The 20,079-nt window shown below is 48.5% G+C and overlaps 1 protein-coding gene across 2 annotated transcripts in view; it reads left to right on the top strand.

Moving 5' to 3' along the window:
- The window catches only part of RRM2 (ribonucleotide reductase regulatory subunit M2), a 65,427-nt gene extending 50,846 nt beyond the window's left edge, over nucleotides 1–14,581 (top strand). The window contains exons 2-11 of one of the 2 annotated variants that reach the window (XM_083827989.1): nucleotides 9,222–9,318; nucleotides 9,397–9,462; nucleotides 9,582–9,716; nucleotides 9,893–10,009; nucleotides 10,500–10,633; nucleotides 11,757–11,851; nucleotides 12,602–12,735; nucleotides 13,170–13,274; nucleotides 13,410–13,523; nucleotides 13,920–14,581. In XM_083827989.1, coding sequence (XP_083684115.1) covers nucleotides 9,226–9,318; nucleotides 9,397–9,462; nucleotides 9,582–9,716; nucleotides 9,893–10,009; nucleotides 10,500–10,633; nucleotides 11,757–11,851; nucleotides 12,602–12,735; nucleotides 13,170–13,274; nucleotides 13,410–13,523; nucleotides 13,920–14,072 — 1,146 coding nt within the window. In that variant the 5' untranslated portion in view covers nucleotides 9,222–9,225 and the 3' untranslated portion in view covers nucleotides 14,073–14,581. Of the gene's footprint in view, nucleotides 1–8,886; nucleotides 9,319–9,396; nucleotides 9,463–9,581; nucleotides 9,717–9,892; nucleotides 10,010–10,499; nucleotides 10,634–11,756; nucleotides 11,852–12,601; nucleotides 12,736–13,169; nucleotides 13,275–13,409; nucleotides 13,524–13,919 lie in introns of those variants that run through there. The other variant, XM_083827988.1, reaches the window with a different exon arrangement.
- Nucleotides 14,582–20,079: the final 5,498 nt, after the last annotated feature.

Raw genomic sequence — 20,079 nt, 5'->3', positions numbered from 1 at the left:
TCCCTGTGACAGCACGGTGTAAGCCTTGGCTAACGAAGCTCCCCTGCTCCTGTTGGGGTGGAAGCGGTTACCTCTTGGACGGGGTTTGTTGGCTGGTGTAAACGGTTCCCACAGCCCCAGAAGAACTTAGTGCTGAATCTCCTGATAATGCGTGTAGGTTTTGTTTCTGAGGTAAGCACAGACTTAATTAGAAGGCCTTTTCTTTCTTCAAAACCACAGTAAAAAAGGCTGCAGATGTCTGCCTACACTTCCCTTGGCTGGCAAGTGCTCAGCACCTTAATGACCGGAGTTATTAACCACCAGTCCTCACAAACCAAGCGGTCTCGGCCCGCCAGGAGAATAAAAGAGATGAGGAAAGCAGGCAGCCAGAGCAGGGCTGCACTACTCCTAGCAGCTCAGAGCTCTGAGCAAGGCATTGGAAGGTGGGGATTTAACTGGAAACTTCTGACACGGGGGCAGGCTGCGACCTCTTCCAAGTCCAGGTGGTTTCTGTGCCGTGGAGCAGGGCGCGGGGCTGGAAACCACCACGTGCATTTGTGTGCTACCTTCTGCCGTTCAATCTCCAGGCTCTTGTTTGACACCTGGGTGCAATAACGATGGAAATAATACACTGCGTGCTATAAAACCTTGTGCTGACGGCAGCGCGTTTCCCCCGGCGCAGCCCGATGCCATCCTGCTTCCAGCTGAGTCAGTTCGCTGTGCGGGCAAAACCCTCAGCTCAACAGCTGGCAGCGCTTCAGCACCGCTTGCCTGAAGGCAGCAGCAGGTCTCCTTGCTCCCTTTTGATCCGAGGGGTGCCCGGAGGACGTTTGTCTTGGAGGCGTGGGTCTCGGGCTCAGCTGACTTGTGCAGAGCTGTTGAAATACCACAGGGACTCCTGGGGGGCTGCAGAAGCAGCTGAGATGCGCCTACAGCCTCAGCCCCAGCCCGCCTGCTTCTCACAGAGTGTCTAGCTCTCGGTGCAAGAGCAAAGCAAACGAGGACGTGATCTGAACGAGCCCCTCATCCTGAGATGGAGAAGCCCTGGACCTAGGGCTACGGGGTCAGTGCCAGGGACCAGCAGCACATTCCTGCAGTGCTTCGGGTGCCTCTGCGAGGGGATCGCTCACGGGTCCTGCAAGCCATTGACGTCGGCTGGTCACACGTTGCACGGGGGTTACCTTGGTCTGGTTAGCTGTAAGGATGCTGCAGCCATTTTTAGAGTGTATTATTGCTACAGGTGTAGCCTTAAATTGTCATTTTCAGCCATCAGGGGAACAAGGCCCTTTTATAAATTGGATTCAATAACTTCTTATAAAAGAGAAGTAAGGTACACCATCCGGAGGGACACGAGAGCTTCTCGGTGCTTTGATTTGTTACTTAACTATGTTGCTTTCTCCATTATTTTTTTTTAATTAAGATCTCTATATGAATTTCATACACAACTATTTTATTGTCTTTATTTTAAACACTTTTAATCATACTGAAGGTGTCAGAGGAACCTACCTCATGCTACAGACGCAGTCTGATACTGAGAGGCGACCCACTGAAAGCTTCTGTTGCTTTTCATCTAGCCTTAATAAAAAATGGGAGAGCAAAAGGAAAAAGTCTGGTCTCCTAAAATGGTTTTAAGATGGTTTGTTTCTGCTAGTTTTGAAGGCTGAGTGCTGGTTTCTATACAAAAGTTGTCGTTCTCTTGGAGTCTAAATGTACTTAATTGTAATTTATTATAAACGAGCCTTTTAATCCTCGCTAGTGGCCCTGAGTCTGCAAACAGATGCAGCTGGGCTTGGGGTTTGCACAAGCTCCAAGCAAGGGGAACACAAGGAAGGGCTCTTCCCAGCACAGTGAGTAACCATAGCAGCCGAGGTCTGCTTTGGAAAGAAGGATATGATTTCTTCTCTCTCTCTCTCTTTTTTTTTTTTTTAAGTTTGTTTTTACACCAGTTCCAGAAGAACTTCCCATAAAGAGGTTATTTAGGTTTAAAACGAGACAAAGCTCTCCCCCAGCTCTTGTTTAGCACTGATTAGACCCAAAAGCAGAGTCTTCGGGAGGCATTTTAAGTAGAAATAACAATCGCCTTGAGAGAGCTGTGAGTGGAAGACCCTCCGCCCTCCCCCTGGTGAATAAAACACAGCTGGTGAAGTGCTTAACAGTGCCCAGTGAGCTTTTCTGGGTTAGAAACTTGTTTTTCTTCGCTCACTTCTTAGAGGCTTGACTTGATTTTAGGTCAAAAACAACAACAACAACAAACAAACAAACAAACAAACAAAAAAACAACCTCACCTTATTTTTTCTCTCTCTAAACCCAAATTGTTAGGAGTCTTTTTTTTTCTTTTTTTTTTCTTTTTTTTTTCCTCCTTTTTTTTTCTTTTTTTTCCCTCTTTTTTTTTCTTTGCACAATGCTAAATGTGAATCAACCACAACAGGTTGTACAATGCTATAGCAGCTTGAACCGGCTTGAGCAACCAGTGAGAAGAATACAGCTAAAAATACGCTCATAAAATGTCCTGCTTGAGGCCTGTGAAAAGGAGATAAGTGGAAGAACAGGGAAACCCTGGTCCAGTTGGCTGAGAGAAGTCACCGCTGCCTGTCCCATCAGTACATGGCGGTATTGATGAGCACAGCCTCTTGGCCTTCGAGGTCCTCTGCCAGCCCTGCCGGCTCCAGGGCAGTGCCAGAGCCCCCGAGGGGACAGCACTGCCTCTGCACCGGGGATAAAATCCCCCGCTTGTGCCGCTTGCCATTGCCTGGGACTGCAGGAGCAGCTCAGAGGCTTGCAGGCTGGCTTAGAGAGAGTAACGGCCATGGGGGTGATGTAGCCTGCACTTCGTAAAGGCTGTGCAAGGCTTTCTGGGGACTGTGAGCAGGCACTGGCCAAGTCCTGTGCTCCTTGCTCAAAGACGACTCCATGAAACCAGGTTTCCAGCTTTTGCGAGCACTGACGTAAGCCTGGGGGAGGCCTGATGAGGAATGGAGCTGAGATACCTGTGAGGAGAATTGGTCCTCCACGCTCTCCCCTGCCTCCTGTTGTGCTGGGGATAACACTCCCGGGTAGCAGTGATGCTGGCAGCAAGGTCCTTCGTGGGTTGAAGGCACCCCTGGTGCTTCACGGAGGGAGAAGAGGACAGGGAGAGAGTAAAAAGCTCTTTCAGGAGTACTTGATGAAGGAGGTTGCTTTGTTCTCCTGCTCTTGGGTGCTGCACCAAGGGGTTATTTTCCTGCTTGGTTTGAGGTGCTGCTATCGTGGGAGGCCTTTCAAAGAGCCCTGAAAGTGCTTCGCAGCGTTTTCCAGAGGTGACCACGCTCGCCTCACCGCCTCTGGAAGCTGGCGAGGCTTCGTTCCCAGCGTGTACCACAGCCCGCCCCGCTGTAGCTGGCAGGGGTCTGCCGAAATCTGGGCTCACCCCACAAAACGAGCACCGAAAGCCCCATCTGAGCCCGGAGGCTGAGCCAGGGCTGGTGTCGGACAGGCTGATGTCCCCTCACCTGGCAATAAGGACACGCTGGACACGGCGCTTCTGTACGGGGGCAGGCTGCTAGCTGGCTTGTTCTCCTCCAGCGCGGGAGGCAGCAGGGGGAAAGGAGCTGCTCAGCCAGAAGTTAACGTGTATTTTCCATTCTGCTAGCATTGCTGCAGCAGGCAACAAGAGCCTGCTCGTTGCTCTCACCTGGCGGGGACCATCCCTCTCCTCTCCTGTGCATGCACATTGGTTTCAGGGCTGACTCGATCCCTGTGGCTGCAGGGAGCTGGGGAACCAGCGATGTCCTTATCTGCTGCTTTCCCCCCGTGGTCCATCTCTCCTAGCCCTTTGGGACCGATACTATAGGTTATTTCCAGGTGTTGAGGGGTGTTTTTGGAAGTGGTAGGATGCGACACAGCGGGCGGCACATAAAAGAAGCAGGGGGCAGGTGCAGGGTGGGTGCAGCTGGGGGTGGCGAGGGGGTGCCCGGGCTGAAGGAAGAGCGGGACAGGCAGGGAGACGAGAAGGAGAGGAACTTTGACTACTCTGGGCAAAATGCTTTTTTTTTATTATTTTTTTTTTATTTTTGCCTCTAGGATACGATGGCAGATTTGTAATACTTCGCTCTTCCTCCCTGCCGTGCTGCCCAAGCGCCCCCAGCCCTGGCCAAACCCTGCGCAAAGCTCCAGCGGCCGGGGCTGTGCGCGCAGCGGGGGCGCACGGGGAGGCCTGCGGGCTCCCTCTGCTGTCCCCGAGGGGTCAGAGCTGCCGGGGGAGGATGCTGAGGCCGGGCAGGGACGGATCCTGCCCTCTGCAGTCCCCTCTTCAGCCCTGCTGGGGCCTGCCTGTGCCCCCTGCCTTGCTGCGCCCGGGGGACGCCAGCCCCCTCTCCTCCCCAGGGGTGGGAATGGGCAGCTCTTCTTCTATGCGCTTCCCTGCGGGAAAATTTTCCTTGTCTCATCGCTGCTCTTCTATTGGGGGATTTTTGTGCCTTGTGCAGGTAGCTGTGTTTAAAAAACAGCGCTCGGAAACAGAGAAACGTCTCCAGGTTGTCCCGCTTGGTAAGGGAGCATTGCTGTCTGCATGTGGGCTGGGACCAAGCCCGTCATCCATCCACCCCCCAGGACATTTCCCTGGACTCCGCTGGGGCTGTGGCTGCCGTCCGTCCTTCCTGTCCTCTGGCAAAGCGTGTGGTCCTCTCCTGCTCATCAGCTTTGCAGCTGAACCGTTTTGAGCTCTGCAGAGAAGATAGGAGCTGCTAGGAGCTGCAGGCACCAGGTCTTAGGGGAAGGGCTGGGCACCTGGGATGGTGCCAAGGAAGGGGAGGGGTGTCCCTGGGGAACACGGGGGCCACTTTGCAAAGCTGCTTTTGAGCTTCAACAGATGGGAGCTGAGGTTCTGGGGTCCAGATTTTTGGCAGCCTGGGGAAAAGGAGGCTGGAAGCAGCTGAAGGAGCCTGGTGCTCAGCAGGACCAGCTCATATGTGAGCCCTAGGGCCAGGGCAGGGATGGGGAAGGAGCCCAGGCAAAAGAGGCTGCAAATTGCTTTGTCTTGAAGAATTCATTCATGTGACAGCACTGGACAAAAGGGCATAGACCAGAACTTAAATACTGGAGAACAGCAGAAAAACTAGAGAAGAAATGGGGGCAGTCAAAGGGGAAGGCAACTACTGTGGAAAACTGTAGAGGAGGTGCAACTCTAACGCAGAGCAGGTAACGAATGGTCATGTAATGCCTTGCTGCATCCATGTGTGATTGACATGGAGTTTTTTCTCAACTTTTAGGAAGGAAACACCAGTAGTAATTTGGCTGTAGAGTTGTATCTGTTAACAAAACAAAATAATGCCTCTTCTGCCCCAAGCACTGCTATGGGAAAGGAGGAGAGAGTAGATTTGTTACAGGTTTTAGAAGGAAGGGGGGGATGGGACATGCCACATCTGGCTTTTTTTTTTTTTTTTTTGGTGTGTTGAGTTTACAGTCACAGGAAACCATCTTGTGCAGGTTTTTTTCCCCTGCCTTCAGCTGGGTGTGTCAGCAGGCACAGCTGGGGCAGCTGAGCCCCTGGGCTGGCTGCAGAGCATCGTGATGGATGCCAGGCAGAAGGGCTAATCAAATCATCCATCCTAATCCCTTTACCCCCAGAGAAACTTGCCAGTAACTGCTGAGCAAATCATGATGAGACCGAATAAAACTGTCAAGTGAAGTCTTAAAATCATGGCTGGAAATGGAGGAATCTGCCATGTCACCAGGAAAGCTGGTTCAATGCAAAACTGCACTGATGAAAAATATTTCTTTTCTGAAACCCACTTTCTGGTTACTGCCCAAGGCCAAAAGATCCGATGCCCTTTTCCTTCCCTGCCAGCTGATTACAGCAGTGCCTGGTCAGAAGCATTTTGCTAGTGCTGGGGGTTATCTGGCTACTCCTAACAGCTTTCCCTGTTTTCTTCCCCAGTACATGGTCTTGCTTTTAGGCTCATTAACACTGAGGCCAGAGTGAGACAGGCCAGGTTTATGCTCATTACTCACCGCCCATTATCACTGCCTTCACAAGCAGGCTTGTGCCTATCTCGTCTTTCACTTACTCACATTTATTTGGGATCTTTCCTGCCTCTCCCTGGTTGTGCACAGGGACTGAGCAGTGAAAGGGTCCCCTGCACCTTATTCTGCCCCCATGGAGTCACTGCTGGGCCCTGTGATGAGGTTTGCCCTGGAAGTTGCTCGTTTGCAACAGGACTATGAAAGGAGCATGCTGGTCCCATCTTGATGTGATTGTGACCAAACCCAGACAAATACTGAACCTTTCCAGGCTCTGCAGAGCTGTTTCTGGCAGATGCCACCAGAAAAACAGGCAATGAGAAGTATCACCATTTGCTGTCCTGCCTTGATCTCCTCAGTTGTAGACTTCCATGATTTTGGGGCTGCTTTTCTTTGAGGTACATGGGGGCTCCGGGCTGCTTTGCAAGCAGGGCAAGCTCCAAAGAGGAGCAAGAGAAGAGGAGCTCGGGCCATTTGGTGCTGTGATAGCAGTCACTGAGATGCACCAGAAAAGCTGCTGTGCAGGATCTCTGCTCACCGTAAGCAATATAAGCTGCCCAGAAGCAAGGGACCTTGGGCTGCCTTCCTGCTTCGGCATTTCGCGTGAGTAAATGCAGAGGAATGTAACCCAAAGGAAGCTTCAGTGGAAATATTCGCTTGCGGTGACTGACAGGCTCCTGCAGGAAGGGCCTGTAATTTTCTACGTGTGGCAAGAGATCGGGCGCGCTGTCTGTGATCAGGGCCCTTTAGGCCTGAAAATCCCCTGCCTGTCACATCGCCTCCTGCCTGGAAAGCTGGAGGAGACAGGAGGAGACAAGCGCGTGGTGCTACCAGAATGGCAGGGCGAGGCCTTCCTGACAGCCTTGTCTCACAACCCCATGGATGCTGAGGAAGGCTCCAAAATCAGCGGGGCCCTCGTGTACTGCTCACCTCTGGTGGTGAGGAGCAAGTGGAGCTGATTGGAAAGTTTGATTTTTCCAGCTCTCGAAACTCTTGTAACACTGATTCCTCTATCTGGTGCTTACGAGCCACAGCTCTGTGTCCAGCTCTGTCAGCAGCCAGGGAACAGCATGCCCTGTTACACCATTAAAACACCATTAAAACCACATATGCGGCCGTGTTATCTGCAGACTTTTCCCGGGAGTTGTAAACGGCAGGCAAGGACCTTGAAAAGGCAAGAAATGCGGTTTGTATGAAGTTAAAGATCAGAATGGCTCTGGGGAGACGTGAGGCCTCCTTCCCTTCAGCAGAGCTGGTTCAGTCTACGAGGGCCACCTCCGAGCTCGTTGGCCAAGCTGGTGGTCACTGAGGTGGCACCGGGGCTGCCACCAGGGTGGTGTGAGGACAGGGGCCGTGCTGAGCTCCTCCTGCAGCTGATGGGAGCTGGGGAGGACACGGGACCGTGCCCCCGTTGATATCCCTTGGGTGTACAGCCTGGGCTGGGTGACACAGCATCCCACAGCCCCGGGCTGCCATTACTTCTGCCTTTCTGAATGCCTGCATACCGCCCAGCAAAGGAGGCGCGAAGCTATTTAGAATTTCAGGGTGGGGCTGGGTTTTTGGTTTTTTGAAAAATTCCACTCTGGGCCAGAGCCGGGAAGAGCAGAGTGCCATTTCACGCCCCCACATAAAGGGCCTGAGGCAGGTGATATCCCCAGAGGCGCTAGATGAAGGCATGCCGGGGTGGCACCCTGCTGCCTTCAGTCCGGCTCTGGTGCTTGCTTGGAAATGGTTGCCCCCAAATGCAGTTGTGTCATGGAGGGGGATGCACAAGGGCTCGCCGTGCTTGCTGTCCTCCATCACACTGACTGTAGGTACATGACCATGTACCGTGTGTGGCCTGCAAGCCCCATGCAGCTGCCTGGGTTTTGGCCCAGTGGGTCGGGGCAGGGACAGTAACAGGGCTCCTGCCAGAACCCACCGGGCTTGTTGGAGAAGAATGAATGCAAACGGGTTAAACTGTTGTAATGGGAGAAAAAAGTGTGGGCGTGGAGTCTCAAATATGGCTTTTTTGCAGCTCTAGGAGCAACGTGCTTCCTCACAGGCCCCTTCCGCACCCCCGAGCCCTGCCATGTGCCTTCCCTCCTGCAGAGCCCTCTGTCACCACACAGGGCTTGTCCCCATGCCATCTCAGGACGGTTGCTGAGCTGCAGTGGCGGTGCAGTGCAACGAGTGGTGGTACCAGTGGCAGCCTGGGGGACCGGCGGCTTCGGGATGCTTTTGTGGGGTGGTGGGTAGGCCGCCGGGGCTGTGGGGTTGGCTGTGGCTATCTGCCGGCCGCTCCCCGGCAGCAGGGCAGGGCGGAGGTGCCTGCTGAGGAGGTGGCAGGAGATAGCAGGGCCCTGCGCGGTGCTGGCAGGCCTCCCTGCCCCTCCCGCCCCAGGAATCGCCTTCCTGGTGATGGCTGGAGCTGCCCCGTGCCTCCCGATCCCATCGGGGGGACACCACCTTGGCTGTGGAGCACGATGGCCTAGAGGAGTTTTTCCCTGACACCCAAACCCATGGTTGATACAGGAGGCTGGGATAGCATTGATGGCCTCACAGCCTCTTTTTTTACTGCAACAGACAGCTGTTATGGCTTGTAGTGCCTTATATGAGGTTTGGAGGCCATCAGGGTGGCCTGGGGTGGGTTTTTCAGGGTACTGGGATGTGGTCTTTGTGGCGCAAAAAACTGGGATGGGGTTTTTGTGTCCCGGGGCTGGGGTACGTATTTAGCATCTCTGGGGTGGGTGCCTGCCATCAGTCCGTGACCCTAAACAGGACAAACGCCCCCAGCCCAGTGCCTGGGCTGGCCTCTTCTGGGGGCTGCCAGCCCAGGGGAGCTCAGCCCCCGATCTGTGACCTGAAGTGTGTGACTGGCTTAAATATACGAGGTCGGGGGGGACAGCACTTGTTCTTACAGAAAGAAAAGGACCCAGGGCGCCATGGGGGTGCCACAGCAGCCGGGGGGGGGGGGGTGGCAGAGCGCCCAGGGGGCGGGGCCTGCCCGCTCGGTGGGCGGGGCCTCCGCGCTCTCCCGCCTTTTTCCTCGGCTCGCGAGCGCGCCAAAAGCTCCGTGCCGCTCCTCCCGCTTCCCGCCGCCACAATGGGAGGCGGGCCGCCGGCCGGCCTTCCACCCAATGAGCGCCGGGCTCCGGGCGCGGCGCGGGCCGCGATTGGCCGGCGGGGCGTTGTGGCGCCAAGTTCGAAGGGGATATAAAGGGGGCGGCGCGGGCGGCCGGCGCCCAGTCTCTCGCCGCGCCGCCGCCATGCTGTCCGCCCGCGCCCCGCTCGCCGCCCGCCAGGAGCAGCTCCGGCTGCCGGCCCTGAAGGGCCTGGCGCTGAGCGACAAGGAGAACACGGTGAGCGGCCCCTTCCCTCCCTCCACCCTCCCTCCTTCCCTCCCAGGCCCTCCTCTCACCGCCCCGCTCTCCCCGCAGCCCCCGGCAGCGAGCAGCAGCCGCGTCCTGGCCAGCAAGGCGGCCCGCAACATCTTCCAGGAGCCGGTGAGTGCGCGCCCCGACGGCTTTTTTCCCCCTCAGCGGCTCCGTCCCCGCTCCCTCAGGGCCGGCGGCGCCCCTCGGGGCCCGTTTCCCCTCCCTCAGCCGCTCCCTGCCCGCCGCAGGTCCCCCGGAGCGCCGAGCAGGAGGAGCCGCTGCTGCGGGAGAACCCCCGCCGCTTCGTCGTCTTCCCCATCCAGTACCACGACATCTGGCAGATGTACAAGAAGGCCGAGGCTTCCTTCTGGACGGCGGAGGAGGTGAGTGCTCCCCCCGGGCAATTCCCCTCAGAGACCCCCCCAAGCCTTGGGGCACCCCTGAGGCTTCACCACGGGTGTCTCACCCACACTATCCCTGCCTCGGGAGCTCTTCTTCTTCCTCGTTTCATCGCTTTCTATTAATGTCTTCTATTAATGCATTTCTCTTAACGTTTCAGGTCGATCTCTCGAAAGACCTCCAGCACTGGGAGTCGCTGAAGCCCGAGGAGAAATACTTCATTTCTCACGTCCTCGCCTTCTTTGCTGCCAGCGATGGCATTGTGAACGAGAACCTGGTGAGTGTGGGGACAGAGCCCTGATACTGAATTGCTCAGGGAATTGAGTCTAGCCAAATAACTGCGTGGTTAACGGCACAACTGCTAGCTTGTCTGCTTAGAGCATGTAGTGGTGCCTGATGCTAATTAGCAGACTCAGGTTGCTTTTTGTAATACACAAGTTTGCCCTTTCCCCGGTGAGCATTGCCCTGTAGTAGTAGCACTTGCCCACTTCAGAGCCCCTGATCTGCTTCTAACCTGTCAGTGCTCTCCTCCCTAGTGGAGGCTGAGGAAAATTAAGAAGGTTCACTGTTCCTTGGATTAAAAACCAACTCATGACTTGGAGCTGTGAGGGGCAACTGCTCCTCCTCTTCCTTTTCAGAGTCCACACTTCTGGGACTAACCTGCAGAGAGCTCTGTGGGCTGAGCAAGAGTAGTTGCAGGTTAGAAGCAGTGGTGCTGTCTGTAACTTAGTTAAAAATTTTCACAAATGCTCATTTATTTCCTCTAGGTGGAGCGGTTCAGTCAAGAAGTACAAGTCACAGAAGCTCGTTGTTTCTATGGCTTCCAGATTGCCATGGAAAATATACATTCAGAAATGTATAGCCTTCTGATTGACACGTACGTCAAAGATTCTAAGGAGAGGTTAGTATTGCCTGGTAATGAAAGGTCTGAAACTCTTAACTGTTGAGATTTAAGTGATGTATATCCATTACTTTGACTCAAAAGCTGGTTTTGGGGTTTGAACTAGATGTATATAAAATAATGCTAAAAGTGCTGCTTAAAAGCAACTTCAGAATCTTTTTGTTCTTAAGTGTGTGAGAATTTGCTTAGATTGCGGGAAACTGAAACCACTCAACACTGAAAGTAAGAAATGAAACTATCTAAAAGATAGAACAGTCAAACAAGTGGCTATATTAAATTACAGTAAGCTCTCATATAGAGGACCCACTGCACCTAGCAGGTAGTTCTGTAGGATAGTTTCACTGAGAATCTTACCACTTGAATTAAATAATCTTACCGCTTCTATTAAAATCTCTAAAACCCAGGAAATCTAGTTAATGTTTAGCACCTAGTGACTTGACTGTTTTTGCTTGGTTTAAAAGCAAGCCAAACACTTTATTTCCCAAAAGTGGCTTTTGATGTTGATTAAAAAACAAAGCCAAAGTGTAACAAGATGGATCAATTCAAGAGTTGTGTATTAAAGCTAAATTCAGGGCTTTTGAGCAGTCTAGACTGGATTTATTCTGGTATTTTCTTGTAAGACCAACATCTGTTGAGAGGAATATCATATGGCACTAGATGTGGTCGAGAGAGATTTAGTTGCTGATACCTTGTTGAAAGCTGACGACATTTCTACTCCATGGTGCTTAATTCCACCAAGTGATTAAGGAAGAATTGTCTACTCCGTGGTGCTTAATTCCATTAAGTGTTTAGGGAAGAATTGCTTACCTGAAAACTTAGGTCTTGTCATTGGAGGTTGGCCTGTAGTTTTGAAAGCCTCGTTCAAGTATAACACTTGATGAAACAGTACTCCCCTTGACACTGTCAGGAGTTCATGTGAACTGGTGTTGACATGACAGAAAGGTGGTGCAGAGGTAGTAGATGGACACAAATAGAGATAGGTGCAAAATAAAATGGGTCAGGTTACTTCAATATTGGTGCTGAGGGTACAGAGCACTTGTAAGAATAATACCATCTATGGCTCAGAGCGTTGTGTTAGTTGCTGTGCTGCTGTCTCATACTAATGATGCTTTTTTCTTTGCAGGGAATTCCTTTTCAATGCTATTGAAACGTTACCATGTGTTAAAAAGAAGGCTGACTGGGCCATCCGCTGGATTGGGGACAAGAAAGCAACATATGGTGAGTACGTCTATTGGAAGCAAAGCGAAATTCCTTCCCTAGCAGAATGGAGGAACCACCATTTCTCTAGACAGTTTAGAGATTGTCACAGGATGAATAAATGCTCTCTGGTATAATTCTGGAGATGAAGATTTCCATCTTGCAAATGAACATGAATATTTGTGAAATTGTTGGCGTTTCAAATAATGATAGCTCACATGGCGTTCTTCATACGCTTTGCTGTACGAACAAATAGGTAAGGCATGTCTGGAACTGCACTGGCCATTGGTCTCCAGCAGCCTTGTAACAGTTCGAGGCTGTGGCTCCTCTGCCCCAGTGATTCTTGATGTCTCGCTTCACAGGTGAGAGGAGATGGTAGAGATCGTTATTTTACTACTACTAAAGCATTAAGTGAGGCCAAAGGTCCTCACTTAATTGAGGATGAGCAGACACTGACTTCAATCTGCTGCCAAAATGGCTGCTCTGTGTGTGCAATCTTTGGAAAAAGGCAGCATTGTTTAACCTAGGGGAAGGAGCCTTGCCTTCAGCTACCTGCTAGCTACTCTAATTTGTTTTTACTTCTCATATTCCACAGTTTTACTTGATAACCAGAAGCCTTTGCTATAATAGTTTTATGGACAGTCTATAGCACCCTTGAGAAGAAGGCTTCATTTTCCTTGGAGGACTCTGTTTATTGGTCTATTCACAACTTCTCAGCTTTAATCCTGTTAAGTCTTCTATGTGATACCAATATCCATTTTCTTGTAACAGGAGAACGTGTAGTAGCTTTTGCAGCTGTGGAAGGAATCTTCTTTTCTGGCTCTTTTGCATCAATTTTTTGGCTGAAGAAAAGAGGATTAATGCCTGGACTCACTTTTTCTAATGAACTCATCAGTCGAGATGAGGTAGGACTCAAATTTTAGCAGCTAATACGGTGATGTGCAACGTAGCTCGAAGTAATGATATTCTGCTGGAGCCTGTATTTTTCTGCAGGATTGTGTTTAGAAAGAGGCAGTCTGTAAAGCTCACTACAGCGTGTAAATATGTGGCCTCATGGATCTTAGTGGGTGAAAGTATTTTATTAACTCAAAAGTAGCTTAAAGCTTCTCACCAACTCTTTCCCTCAGCGTACCTTGCTGAGGGAACAAGTGCAGTTGGTACTGGCCTGAATTCAATTGTACCTCCTTTTGGTTAGGCAGGAAGTTTGTCTGCAGACAACACATGTGGCAAGCGTAATAATGGTGCCTAGACTTTAGGCTAGTGGTTATTCTGTGTTACTGATTCGAGTGGTTCTTTTAAATCAGCGTTCGTGACATAAGTTTCTGAAACTTCTTCCTAGGGTTTGCACTGTGATTTTGCCTGCCTCATGTTCAAGCACTTGATACACAAACCATCGGAGGAAAGGGTAAAAGAAATCATCATGAATGCAGTTCTCATAGAACAGGTAATTGTCTGCTGCTTGTTTAGGAACTTGATCACAATTAAGGGTAAAGCTGTGGAGCTGTTGGGTATAAAATTACCCTAGACAGCGCAGAATGAATGCGAGCTGCTGTACACGATGTGCTTCTATTTTCTGCAGGAATTCTTGACGGAGGCACTGCCTGTTAAGCTGATCGGTATGAACTGCTCTTTAATGAAACAATACATCGAGTTTGTAGCAGACCGGCTTATGTTGGAACTGGGATTTAAAAAGGTAAGGTTAATACACAGAATCTGTCATGGGGGAAAGACCATATCAAGTTTAATTTCTTCCAGAAACCCGAATCCTAAAATGGCTGCAGCAATATTGGTATAACGTACAGATCCTGTTATTAGTCCCGCTGTTAGGAGCTGTGTGGGTACCCACAGAAGAAAAAGCAAAAGGATGCTAATGAAAAACATGTAGGAGTTGCTGTGCTTCTGTCTAATGGGAATTGGGATGTAAAGGCAGGAATGAACAGAGAAGACTTGGGGCAGAGGTTTTGTTCACTATGTAGCAAGCCCATCAGTGGTGTCATTAGCTGCCTTTGCACAGCTGATCTTTTTAATGCTTTCATGGGTTGAAGATTTGAGCACCCCTAGTGACTGTAGCATTACCTTTGCATTTCAGATATACAAAGCAGAGAACCCTTTTGATTTCATGGAAAACATCTCTCTGGAAGGCAAGACCAACTTCTTTGAGAAGCGAGTAGGTGAATATCAGAGGATGGGAGTCATGTCAAAGCCCACAGACAACTCTTTCACCCTGGATGCAGAATTTTAAATGGACTGAGATGGCATGAGTTAGTGTGTATGCTCTCCTCTTTACAAGGAAAGATTAAACATATTGAGTCACATTGTGACTTGATATTTTGTACTAAAATCCCCCTGTTGAGAGGTGTGGAGACATGGGTACTTTTAAGGAGGCTAGTGTAACCCCAGCAGTAAAATCCCTTTTATATTAGACTTTGCCAAAGGTGCTAATTCTTAGAATGCTTAGATGTATCTCTTGAAACATGCGCTACTTATCTGGTGAAATGTGGGCACCTTCCTTCTGCCAGATGGGGGGTTTGGGTAATCACCACTAGCTTCTCCAGTTCTCCACATCTAGGAAGGACTGTTTGGCAAATTCTGGTCTTAAACTTGTTGAATACTCTGTAGAAAACTCTGGAGGCAGCTACGTGACCTCACTGCTTTCTTAGCAGGTTTTAAGTTTACTTTTTTGTATTATTTTAATAGTTTGTACATAAACCTGGCACTTTAATTTTCAAAATAAAGAACTGTCTTGTAATACTCTAATGGTAAAATGCAAGTCTAAATGTTCATGATCTTGCAACCTAACCTTTGGTGACGGGTGCTTCTTTCCTGGTATATAACATGAAAGAATGGTTCTGTGAAACAGACTGTAATGATTTTAAAATCTGTCAAAGAACAAAAGTGTATGGAAGGTAAGCAATTTGATAATAAGCTGGATATTCTGTGTATTGGAGAATAACATGCAGCTTGCTTGTGGGCTCGATGGGTTTTCTTCAGTATCTGGGGAAGAAACTTGATGGAACTTAAATAATTTCTGAGAAATGGAAGACTGCTGAGTTGGCTTCTTTCTGCTAAAGGCTTCCCTCTTTGAGATTGTATATAATACATACGGTGCTTCTCAGAGATGCTGTCTGGGGTTAGAAGTCACTGATTTGCTGATCCTTGCTCCTTCACTCTTGAGTGCACTGAAGCTGATGGTGTGTGACTGTTCTTCCCCTGGGTCCGTGAAGCTAGCAGGATGTGCACGTTTCTAAGGCTGTCCTAGGGAACAAAACCATAAATTAAAAATAATCCCACACCCCAAAGGCTGGAATGCAAGGCAGAAAATGCGAGACTTCTAACAGATGGCTCCAAAATGTCCCTGCAGCACTGATGTTGGTAACAGGTCAGCAATTGCAATGGGCTGAGAATAATGTGCCGGGAACTGGAATTGGGGATGTGTTAAACTGAATGGCCAGATGCATCATTTTGAAACACTGAAACTTGATTGTTTTTAAAGTTATTGGGCATGTTTCCTGCTAAATATCAGCATTGTTCCCTCAGCAAGTTTAGTTTTGAGCTTGGTTTTTGAGTAGGGTCTAGCTGTATCATAATCTTTTTCAACTTGATTCTCGATATATACCAAGGATGGAAATGGTTAGGGTGGATAACTTTAATTTTTTATCCCTAATTCAGCAGATACGAACCAGAACTGTATTTTCAGCATGCTATAGAAGTGCTGCTTGAAATGGAGGTGTGATGGCCAAGTCATCTTCCTGTAATGGCGGACAGGAAGAAAGTCTCTTGTAGCCAAGTGTATTTATGGGGTAACAGATACTGTAGACATGGGCGCATTAGGGATGGATTAGATAGGAATTAGTCAGAAGTGATTCAACAAGAGAATAAGGCTTGCTGTGGTTGGTATTAATCTCATCCTGGCGTCACAGACGTATAAATGCCTACTTAATTTTGGTTTATGTACATGCTGTAATGCAAATCAGTTCTTATTGTGTGGTCTGGAGGAAAGCTATGCAGCTGGTCCCACCTTTTTAAATTTTGTTTTCACAAGGAATTAAATGTCTTGCTGGTGCTTAGATTACATAGATCATGTCCAAGCCTTGATAAAATACTTATTTACTGAGAAGCGATTAGTTTCTAATTCAACTGAGATGCCAGTTGTTTTGACACTTGATCCTCTTAAGTATTGAGGAGATAATGAAAGCTGTCACTTCTCTTCAGAAATAAACCAATAGAAAAATGAATGTAAGTGAAAATTTAACTGACCCTTCAGGATATGTTTAGGAATTGAGTTTGAAGAACCAGTAGAGACTGAAGCAAAGTGATGGAAGTGCTGATTTTTTTGTACATGTATGAATCAGAACAGCTGTCTGGTGGGGGTTCTGGCACAGTAATTGCCGCAAGTGAAAAGCAATTAGGCTAGTAGAGGAAAAATACTGAGGGATAAGTAAAAACGGATATGTTTGGTGCAATACTCTGTCAGTTAATTTATGCAGACCTGATCCCTAGCTATCCCCCTGTGTGTTCTATTGCTATTAAAACTAACAGCTTTTAATAGCACCAGACGCCATGGAAGAAGAATAACTTCAAGCCCAATTTCTTGTTATGTTTATTTGTTCTGGTGATTTGAAAAACGAACTTGCATGGGTACAGGTGAGAGATTCTGACACGTTTTCTCTTTCAAAGTTGCATGTCAGATGTAAAATCTTAGGCAATGTGGGGGAGTGTAAGAGCAGTGACCTAAGGTTAGGCTCGTCTTCAGGAAGCAACTGCAACATTAGAATGTAATGACAAAGAAAATCCCCAGATTTCTCAAATTTCCTGGAGTGATTACAGCAATTTGTGCCCAGAAGAGGTCAGAGAACAGTTCCTGCTGCTCATGCCTGCAGCAGGGCACAGCCAGCCTGCAAATCTGAAGGCATATTAGCAATCTGGAGCAATCCCTGAAGGGTAGCTGCTTCCTCTACGCTGGTGAGAAGACAGAAAATTTGCCAAAAAGTAGTAAGTGAATGGAGTTCTTTCAAAGCCTACTTCTCACAGTCAGTGATGCCTCATTTTATTTTAAGCTTTTGATTACCTATTACCTCTTTAGCCTCTCTATGCCTAATGAGTTTTCATTAGAAAGGATCTGAGAGCTTCTTGTGTCCTGTTGGCTGGTGGAAAGCTACTGTTTTTGTTAGGAATTCATCCCTTGGGAGTGTTACTGATATCCTCTGATTCACACAACACAGTCGTTTGGTTTCTGTGGTACAAGACTTCACATCAGGACTGGCTTACAGGTCAGAGTTATGCCTGTGCTGTCTTTAATGGTGGCATTGCTCCTTCCTCAGCCTGCAGAGAAACAGCTTTATTCCTTTGGAGTGTATTGCACGGTGGAAAGATGACGTCTCTGATATCTTCAGTGATGAGTTCTTCCTTGATCAGCAGAAAAAAGGTGGTGCTTGGGCATCTGCTCTTAGTTAAATGACAGGTAGCTGTGGGGTGTCGGTGGGATGAAGAAGGAACACCGGTTTTCATTCCCATGTCTGGGTGTTACTGGTGCTCTGCTGGCCATCAGCTGGCAAATGTGTGTTGAGGTATGAAGCCAAGCAATCAGCAACTCCTAGGGCACTGACTGGCCACCAGAGCTGTGGCTTTGACTCCTGAGTTTAGGTTACTCCCACACCACTACGTGCTTTTTGAATCTGCTGGAGAGGAGTGTTTTGAAGGTGAGTGCTGCATGCTCCAGAAGAAAGGGTTGTGTTAAAATTCCTCCTGCTGCGGATGCTTATTCTCCTCCTGCAAGCAGAAATCCTGAGATGCATCGAGGGTGAATGAATTTAAAATGAATACCTTTTCTTCCCCCTGCTGTTACTCATTTTTTTCGAGACTTCAAATATCAAGAGAAAAATACCTTAGTGGAATGGCTTTGCAATTCTTTCCAGTAACCAAATCCCTCTTCTGCTTTTTCCCGGCTTGTAATACAGCGTGTAGTTCAAGCCACAGGCAACATTGCTTTGTTCATCAGATGAAGATTACAGTGAATTACTAGGAGATGCTTGTGCTATACAGCACTCGGGAGCACTTGGCTGACACTGAATTCTCGTGTGGAGGTTTTTCCCCTGGTCTAAGGGTGAAGATTCACATGTTGGATACACACTGGTGCCTCTCAGAAGCAGACCGGGGGGGGGAAAAGCATCCAAGGCCAGTTTGTTATCAGTTACCAGTAACTCCTACATCCAAATACTGTAGGATTTAGCTTAAATTAAGGGAGCGTTTGCAGTTCTTGCATGTCCAAAGCTTGGACTTGCAAACAATGGTCTTTTGGGTTGTGTTTCTGGTCTTGGGGCTAGGGGGTGCTGGTACTCCTGCTGCAGCCTCTGCTGTTGTCAAGGGCTCCTGGTAACATCCAGCTTGTGCAGTCTTTACTTCCCCTGGTAGTATGAGAGTTTTACTTTGCTAGAACCTCATCCTAATGTGAATCTAGCAAATGAATCGTCAGGTAACTGAGGCAGTTAATGCTATGCAAATAAGTTGGCAGGTAACTAAAACTGTTAAATCAGTCACTTTGAGGCTGAGCTGCTGGGCCCCAGAGGAGGGTGCCTGCACGAATTTCTGTAGATGGCCAAATTTTGGGGCAAACCAGTTCTTGCTGTGCATGCATGTCCGGGATATGTTCCCTGAGAAAGTAAACCTCCAAACCCACGGGTCTGCAGGTGCTGCTCGTGTAGAGCCCCAGGAGATTTTGCAAGAGCAGAGGAGTGACACTAATCCCTGGTTTGAATCTGATGCCCTGAAGGTTGGTGCATAGTTTGCCAGTGCCCAGGCTTTTGTGAGAAGCCGGGGGCCCATCTCTTCATTTCAAAATGCCATTTGGTGCCTGTTTGACCACTTACACACTGTTTTATTTTAAATTTTGCTGGCCTTCTCTGATAGCTGTAGCCACATTGTTTCAGCAGTCATTGATTAATGGCAAAGGGAATTTCGTCCTATCCTCCTGGGTAACTTAAATATTTTTGTCAGAATTTTATCCCTGAGCCACTAAACTGGCAAAATCCTTGTGATTCAAAATCAGGATGAAGCACTGGGCTTCGGCTGTACTTCTTGCGGTGATTTTCTCACTTCCTTTGCACTGTTTTACGTAGTAATTTTGTTTTGATGTGATCCAGGAGCTTTCAATAAGTGTTTGTGTCAGTGCTTCAGAACAAATCTCCATCCTCCCACCTCGAATCACTGTTCTGCGAGACACTGAAATGTGTTTTCCCAATTCAGGACACAAATGAATAGCAGTCTCAGGTTGCCACCTGCTCTGGTTTTATCTTGGTTCTGTAAGTAGCAAAGTGTGCTGACAGCCAGATTCGTATACCTCTCTCCCTTGTATTTAATTAAAAGATGTCTCCGTCATGAATTGATTTTCAGGGTGATGCTAAAATGTTTCACCCCCACCAAAAAAAAGTACACTTCTGTGCTTCAAAAGTTAAAGTTCAGTGGAGCAGAAGGGAGCAGGGACTTGGCAGGGAAGCCGTGGAGCAATGAGCTTTCATTAGATGAACGTCAGAAGCAGCAGTGTGTTTAGGCAGGGAGTGTATTGGAAATGAGCATTTCACAACAGAAATGTTAGCAGGGCCAAGTGTTCCCATTTGCAAGTGTCTGTTCTGGCCGTAAGTTTCTGCGATGCCACTTAAATGCAGCCCCAGCTATAAGGAGGAGTGAGATGTAATTCCCTCCTAGAAGGAATCAAAATATTAATTGTGTATTGGATTCTCTAACAGCTTCAAGCAAAACACATTCAAGGCTTAACAATGACTTTGCTGTTTCGATTACCGCTTCTGGAAATTGCATCTCCTATTGATGTAGCTATTACAGTTACTCCTGATAATGCTGTAAATACATGCGGACGTACAGAAAACCGAGCCTGATCTGGTTATTATTGCTGCGTGTGAGCTAAGACTGGCAAATGTTGGAGAATGTAACAGGATTATTTTTTAATACACATTTTCCATAAAATGGTTATCCCTTGTCAAATTGAAAAGCTATTTACTATGTGAAGTAGGCTAATTTTATGGTAAGTTTTTAATCTTGCAGTCTTTTTCATCATTCAGCTGTTACTGCACTTGCTGTTACTAAATCCCAGGATTACATATGAAATCGCAGGACGGCTGGATTGCATTTAAATTAATTAAAGCAAAAATGTTTCAGGTGAAATGCTCAATATTGTGTAGGTAATCAAGAAGCAGATGCAATTTCACCTCTTGCATCCCCACATAACACGTGGAAAA

Source organism: Anser anser (genome assembly GCF_964211835.1).
Source record: "Anser anser genome assembly, chromosome: 3".
NCBI classification, from domain to species: domain Eukaryota; kingdom Metazoa; phylum Chordata; class Aves; order Anseriformes; family Anatidae; genus Anser; species Anser anser.
This window is presented reverse-complemented; position numbering and strand designations above follow the sequence as displayed.